The 7729-nt window shown below is 53.3% G+C and overlaps 1 protein-coding gene across 1 annotated transcript; it reads right to left on the bottom strand.

Moving 5' to 3' along the window:
* Positions 1 to 5251: 5251 nt before the first annotated feature.
* Positions 5252 to 7175, bottom strand: LOC119301325 (delta(8)-fatty-acid desaturase 2-like). The gene has a single exon (XM_037578280.1). It carries the CDS (start codon positions 7083 to 7085, stop codon positions 5676 to 5678), a length of 1410 nt encoding a protein of 469 aa, XP_037434177.1. The 5' UTR covers positions 7086 to 7175; the 3' UTR covers positions 5252 to 5675.
* Positions 7176 to 7729: the final 554 nt, after the last annotated feature.

Raw genomic sequence — 7729 nt, 5'->3', positions numbered from 1 at the left:
AGGTTTTGGGCCAAGGCTGGACATTTGAAAGGAAACACTAGAGGCTTTGGGGTAGAGGTAGAAAGGCGGGATGGGGTAACGTAGTAGGCTAGCGGATACAATGGTGGTGCCGGCTTCGGTCGGCATGTAAATATGTCTATAAAACTTTGGGAGTATCTCCCCTCCTTCTTTAATGAATGATACGCACACTCGTGAGTATTTGAGAAAAAACGGGCTCGCCCACAGAGATCGAGGGAGGAGGCTTTCCCTAGTTACCTTGCGACAGGGAAAAGAAAGAGTTGTCAATCCAAAAAGATAAAAAAAATAGTAGCATCTGTTTGTTTTCGCGAATAAAATACTCCCTCCGTTCAAAAATACGTCAAGATACATCAATTTCTTCGACAAGTTTTTCGACAAGTATTTTTGAACGGATGGAGTAGTAATCTTAAGACAACACTAAACAGGCAATTGTGGTTTTTTTTTTGAATTTTCAAGGGGGGGGGAGAGAACTCCCCCACCTGAATATATTTCTCGAACCCAAACACCCAGTACAATGATACAAATGCCGGGGAGGCAGCAGAGAGGAGAAGGCAGGGCAGGCAATTGTGGTTAACATAGAAACACCCAATTAAGGCAAAAACCCAGCTATTTGTTTAGCTAAAATATAAAGATCGTGCCGACCACGCAAAAAATAGAAAAGACGGTTTCGTACGGAAAACGACACCAGGACGGTGCTTGGGAGAAAAAAGAGGCACCATGACAGTAGTAGCACATAAAGTGGCTCAGATCACACGACTGTAAAGCAAAACAGGCAAGTACATCGTCACGGGCCGAGTCACCTCGGAGCACGCGATCCTGCCCAGTCGTTGCCTCCCTCCCATTGGGCGTGCCTCTGCCCCCAAGTACACGTAAACAAATACTCTACTCCAGCACTGCCGCACAAGTGGGCCGCGATCATTACTCCCAGAGATTGACGTCGAAGCTCGAGACCTCTTGCCCGGAGATATTTTTGCCGACCGGCCGCAAATAAACATAACTTAACGCGGCACGAAGGAATATAAGGCCGAGGGATGCTCCGCAGAGCACGTTATCAAATGGACGACGACGACTTGGGACTTGCGGGCACGTTCCGGGCATCGAGAATTCCTTGGCCCTTGCCCAAGAGGCAACGACTCCTCCGGATTCGTGTTAAACCAGATCTTTTTTGGGGCACAAATAGTAGTAGTAGTTTTCTTTAACATTTGAATTTTGAAACGATCATTTGATCTATCTTCTGTCACCGTTGCAGCTGTCTTGTTTTAGGAGTGGATGAGGAGGGTAGCCGGAAAGCTGCACCCTAGATCTAGATGCGTACGTTCCAACTTCCAAGTACTCCCTCCGTTCCAGTTTATAGTGCGCATAAGTTTTTTAGAGTTATTCCACTATGTAGTGCGTATAAGCAACTTTGTGCTCTTCTGGACAAAAGTAACCCCGGAACTGCATGGAGGCACCCATGGCCTTTATCCCCTTCCTCCCGCACACAACATGCATCGCAGGTGGCCGGGAGTCGGGATTGGACCAGCAGCGACGTGGACCACGCCAATGCCTCCCGTTCCCCTGCTCCGGCGACAAGGAGCAACGACCGAGGAGCACGGCGGCTGGATCTTGGAGCGGACATAGCGGCGACACCTAAGCTGGGCAGCTCCACGAGGACATGCTCGAGCGCGTCCTGGCTTCTTCAGCCTCCGGTGCGTGTGCCGGTAGTGGCGCGAGGCTGTGGGGTCGCCTGCCTTCCTTGCCGCCTGCGCATGCCTCTCCGCCCGGCCGGATCCAGGAAATTGTTGTGGCGAGGCGGTCAGGTGCCGCCGAAGACCTCCTGTGAGCTCGGGGTTGGCCTCCTTTCCTCTGTGTCGGCCGGATCCAAGAGATTGTGGTGGCGAGGCGGCCGGTGTCACCGCGTCCTTGGCCGCCTTCTCCGCGTTCTCCACTGGCGGCCGGCGTCCACCGCAAGCGGGCAGCAACACCGCGTCCGTGACGGTGGCTGGTGTCCCCGCTCTGCTTTCTCCGTGTCCATGGTCAGCATCGACGCGTATACTGCCGACGGCCAGCGGCACCGCCTGCGGCCAGCTTCTTCCCTTCCGCCGCCGGCGGCCGGCGTCACCAAGCCCGCGGCTGGCTTCTTCCCTTCCGCCAGCGTCGGCCGGCGTCACCACGCCCGCGGCTGGCCTCTTCCCTTCCGCCGGCGTCGCCACGTCCCTGGCTCCATGCCCACGCCGGTGTTTGCTAGCTAGTACTAGTACTAGTTGTGTGTGCGAGGGACAGAGAAAGCAGGGTTATTCTCGTCCAAAGCTAGCCTCCAGCACATGCGTTGGTATTAGAGTCTGAATCTACGCGCACTATATTCCGGAACGGAGGGAGTAGTACGTACTAGTAGCTGTACAACTTGCTTGCTTTCAGGTTAAATAGAGCCGCTTCTCAAAAAGAAAAAGAAAAAGAAAACAAAGTTAAGTAGAGCCGTGGGGTCACGTACAGCAGACGTGCAAAGCTTGTGTCTGCACATGTTGTCATTGGTACTGTAATTTCGATTTGTAAAATACTCCGCATGTCAGAAAACTTGTATTTCTTGATGTCGTACATGGAGGGAGGAGGATGATTTCAAACATGGTTAGCAACTTAGCATCCACTTTGGCTATAAGGGCGGATTAACTATGGAAATCGCTCTAAGCTAAAAAAGAAAACTATGAAAATCGCAACAGCACAGGGGACTGGCTGCTGCCGAACACCACAACTTTCTGCTAAACTGTGGCAAATCGCAAGAACTGTTAGCCAATGAGATTGTTCATGACAGTCAGCAAAATGGCACAGCCATGGTAAGGACATCTCCAGTGCCGAACTACAAACCTCTCGCAACGGTCCTGTCCACGCTGTCCGAACCGTGAAAACTATCCAATGCGGGTCTATATCAGTCCGCGTGGGTGGTACAGACATGATTTCTCCTGCATACGGGAGACAAAAGTGAAGGAAGTTTGCGGGAGTCTGGACCGATTTTCAAGCCCGTTTCTGATCGTCCTGTTCCACCAATAACCCCTCATTTCTCCCGAGCGTTTTCAGTCAGCGCCGCTCGAGAGCGTCACCGCCCGCATTTATGCCCGCCCATAACGGATGCAACCGCTCACTGGCGCCGGCATTGAAGCGGCGCGCCGGTCGAGAGAGCGCCGGCTGCGCCGCTTCCTGGTGCAGGCAACTGCCGCACGTTCAAACGACACGACGACCGCCCGTCCGTCTGTCTGCCGCCTGCATTGATGGCTTGATGGCATGCGGTTGCCGAGGCATCACCATCGGCGCCACTTTGTCCCGCCCATCTGACACCCACCGTGTTATATAAACCGCTGCCCCGGTGCCCCGGCCATAGCCACAGTCATCCCTCTCCACCACCGCTCCCCGCCATGGAGGCCAAAGCTCTCTGGGACAGGCTTACGTCGGAGCAGAAGAAGGCCATGACTGCCACAGCTACCGACTGGCAGGCCGGTGCGCAGCCAGAGGACGTGCAAAATGGAGCACACCTTCGATGACGAGCCAGCGCCACCCTCCTCTTCCTCCACGACACCTTCCTCTTTTGCTCCACCCTCGTCGGTCCATTGCACCCTGACCATCGGCGAGGCTCGTGCCCATTATATGGATATGGTGCGGGAGGAGCAGTTCCTGGAGGCGTAGGTCGACACCAACTATAACCGCAACCTCCTCTAGGAGCATCTGCAGGCGGAGGAGCAGGTCGCCGCCGGCAGGGCGGTCGCGCCGGACGCGGGCATGGCGGTCGCGCCGGACGCGGGCATGGCGGAGCAGGAGGCGCTGCTCGAGTTCTACCGCTCCGCCCGCGAGATCTGCCTCGCCTGCTGGCGATACCGACAGCGGGTGGCGGAGGTGGCGGCCGTCGGCAAGGAGCGCGACGACGACGCGGGCGAGGCGTTGTTCGGCGACACCGACGATGAGGAGGCCGTGCCCCGGCACCACGACCACAAAGAAGCCGGCACGTTCGCGGGCGCCGCTCCTCCCCTCCCGTCGACGCCAAGCTTGGTGGGCTCGGCATCTTCGGTCAATTAGTCGCTTGGCGACGTCGAGGTGGACAACTTCAGTTCCCGGGGCTCCAAAGGCAAAGCTGGAAAGCACCGATGACGGGGACTGGGCACCAGTAATCATTTAAATTAGGTATTAATTATACTCTAGAGCCCGCCTAGGACCCCATACCGCTTTGATGTATTTGTAATGAAATCCAGCATGTTTATATGAAATCCGGTTATGTTTATAAGAAAAACGATCATGTTTATATGAATTTTGATATTGTTTGAACGAATTTCGTTCTGTTGGTTTGAGTTGTTGTGAAAATGTATATAGCTAGCGTTGGATGGCTACCTCCCACATTCGTGTTCACGGAGTGGACTCCTTTGTCCGCGGATGGATGCGGGTGGCCTTTGGAAATGCCCCAAAAGAGTATGGCATGAGCATAGTACAGCATGATGTACATACATCACATGTTACCGGGAAGCATGTTGCGTGCTCTATGCCAAGTTCAAGCGAATATTCTAGAGAGATCAAGGAGGGCTATGCATTCTGACAAGCAACTACAGAACCAGGCATGGACCCCTGTGTACATGTCAGACAACTACTACTATTTCTGTTAAGCAAACAGACGGGGTGCCGTGGGTACGCGAGGGCATCTCACATGCGCTGCACGCTAGTACTACTAACCACCAGTGACGAATCGAAATGGTCCAAGAGTATCTTTAAAGCAATCGGACAAAGACACCAAAGAAATGGCTGTATTTTGTACAGCAACGCATGCTGATCAGGACTCACGATTAGTGGCCAGGAAACACGATGCCAGTTGTTTGGTCATGGTGGATCTGTAGATCACATCCAAGAATTGTCTAGGACTTGGCAAATTAGCCCTAGTCAGTTATGCAAGAACAGTAGCATGGAACTGTAGCCTCCGTTTTTGCCATGAGACAAATGATGCTACGGATTGTGAACTTATGATATGCAGATGCACACACAAGACCAATGGATAGTATCTTTTCCTGAATTGTTAGGCGAATCCAGCTAGACAGTCTCTAGGCAGCATATAACACGCTGCTCATAAATCTGAAAGCTTGATCTTAGCGAGAACTATTCAACAACTCTTCAGAAATAGCAGAATCAAGAATAGTGTTTGTATGCCCTAAAAGTAAATACAAAGAAATTGACAGTTAAGTGAATGAAAAATATATATCAAACCATGGAGGACATACAGATGCAGTAGAAAAAAATGGCTAAAGGTTTATTATTGGAATCGTCATGTTCCCCAAATGCAGTTCAAGCTGCCGTAGCAGCACGATATACAGGCTACCAACCATCAATTGAGTTTACAGTTTCATGAACTTGCAAGCAAAATGAAATGGATGTAAAGATAAGCCACGGATTTATGATATAAATCAAGTACTGTTGATATAGTTACCGTGATAGGGATAGCCCAACAATCTAAATATGGTGTACAAGTACACAACTGAAGCATGAACCCACGATTCAACTGCAAAGATAGTCACTTGGCAACACGAAAAATTCAACACGACTCCAACGGCTAAAAGGATCAATCTCTCTATGCAATCGAGAAGCAATCAGATAATTGCATGCATGCAAGGCTCGACGCTTACAATTGTCTCATACTCCAGTCCTGATCCCAGTCATCCATGAGTGTTCAAAGCTTCCCAGACCAGATTCTTCGGAACAGCTCCAGTGGTGGCTTCCCTGGCCTGCAATGCTGCAGCCCTTAGCGTCTTCCATGTCATTACATTGGCCTCCCAGAATGTGGCAGCACCATAAGACAGCCCATGCTTCTTGCAAAGGTCGCGCACAATCGGCGCGACCATCCTGTAGTGGCACCGAGGCAGGCGAGGAAACAAATGGTGTTCAACCTGGAACTGAAGACCACCATGGAACCAATCCATCCACGGGGAGCACTTGATATCAAGTGTGCCCGCGGTTTGCCTCTCAAACCAGTCGTTCCCCTTTGGTGGCCCAACATACACGGCGGATGAGAAGTGGTTCAGGCAGAACTGCACATGCTGAATCCCCGTGATCACAAAGCTTGCAAGCACAAAAGCAACCCTCTCCCACCAATTCGGCAGGCAAGAGACCAACAAGGGGTACCAAACCCAGAACGCGGCAACTCCGGCGATCTCCAGCCAACGCTGCCGCACCTTCTTTTGCGTGATCAGGAACACGATTGACTGCACTAGAAGATTTATCCTTGCAAATCCCATCACCGGGTAGAATGTCCAGTGCTGGTAGCTGACGAAGAACTTGGATATGGCATCAAACGCCAAGGTGCGCTCGTAGCAGACTGACCAAAGGTTGTTGAAGAGCTTGGTGGAAACCGCGAAGAGCGGCAAGTGCTGGAGGTCAGGGTCATGGTCGAGGCTGTTGCAGGAGATGTGGTGTGTGTTGTGGTTGAACTTCCACCAGGCGATGCCGAGGCCGGTGAGGCAGTTCCCAGATACCACCTGCAGGAGGCGGTTGAGCGCAGGGTGCTTGGTGATCTGGTGGTGGCCGGAGTCATGGCCAATCCAGCCCGACTGGATCCAGATGAAGCCAATGAGGCCGCCGGCGAACATGTGGGCCCCGGTGCTGGAGCAGGCGAGGACGCAGTAGAGGGCGATGCAGAAGAGCACCGACATTGCGACGAGCAGGAACTTGGGGGTGTGGCCGACGCGCTCGAAGAGGCCCGCGGAGGAGAGCTGCGCGAGGAGGCGGCGGAAGTCGGCGGAGGCGGGGGGGACGGTGTAGTCGGAGAGGCGGCCGACGAAGAAGCGGCGGAGGAGCGGGCGCACGGAGGGCGGGTGGTAGGCCATGAAGGCGTCGGTGGCGTCCTGGCCGGCGAGGGTGATGAGCGGGACCTCGCCGCCCGGGTGGTGGCGCAGCCAGGGCGTGACGTCGTAGACGTCCCCGGAGATGGAGATCCAGAGGTCGTCCGCGGCGGCGTGCGCCTGCAGCTCCTTGGTGGAGATCATGCGGACGTCGGCCGCGTCCTTGCTGGCGGCCGGCATTGCGTCGGCTTCCGGCGCCGTTGCGTCCGCGAGGCCCGTGCGGGCCATCGGTGGCGTGGATTTAGCTGGAGCGCGAGGAGGGGTGGTCAGGAGGAAGGGAGGGGAGGGGAGGGGGAGGGGGCAAGGGGAGATCGGATCTTAAAACAGGAACGGTTCCAGGTTTGTTAGGGAGGGTGGGGAAAGACGCGCTTCTCCACGCCCTCGATGTGCTGTTACGTTTTCTTTTTTATAATACGCCCTCTTCGCTCCACGGTAAAAGATAATCTGAAATTGGCTGAGCGATGTCCCCCTTTGCCACGGATCCGGATCCTCGCATCTCAAAGGTGGACCCGGAAACCGGGCACCGCATCTATCCACACACAACGATACGGAAGCTGGCCTTTTAAAGCTAGCCACATATGTCCGTTTGTATTAGGTCGAAATTTAATAAAATTGAACAAATTTGATGCGGTATTTAAACAAACTGGACAATATTCATTCATATTTGGATAACTTTACATAAACCACATGGTTTTTGATATATTTGAACTAGAGTGACTCTAAACCTAGACTAAAATTACCGTCAACGCTCCAGCTAAATTCACGCCATGAGCCCCGAAAAATGAAGCACCGGCTTCACAGTCTGCCCGTGTCTAATCGGCTGACGATGATCAGCCCACCAAGCTACCTCCCATGCTCTACTCTTCCCCACT

The sequence above is a fragment of the Triticum dicoccoides genome, chromosome 5A, assembly GCF_002162155.2.
Source record: "Triticum dicoccoides isolate Atlit2015 ecotype Zavitan chromosome 5A, WEW_v2.0, whole genome shotgun sequence".
In the NCBI taxonomy this organism is placed as follows: Eukaryota; Viridiplantae; Streptophyta; class Magnoliopsida; order Poales; family Poaceae; genus Triticum; species Triticum dicoccoides.
This window is presented reverse-complemented; position numbering and strand designations above follow the sequence as displayed.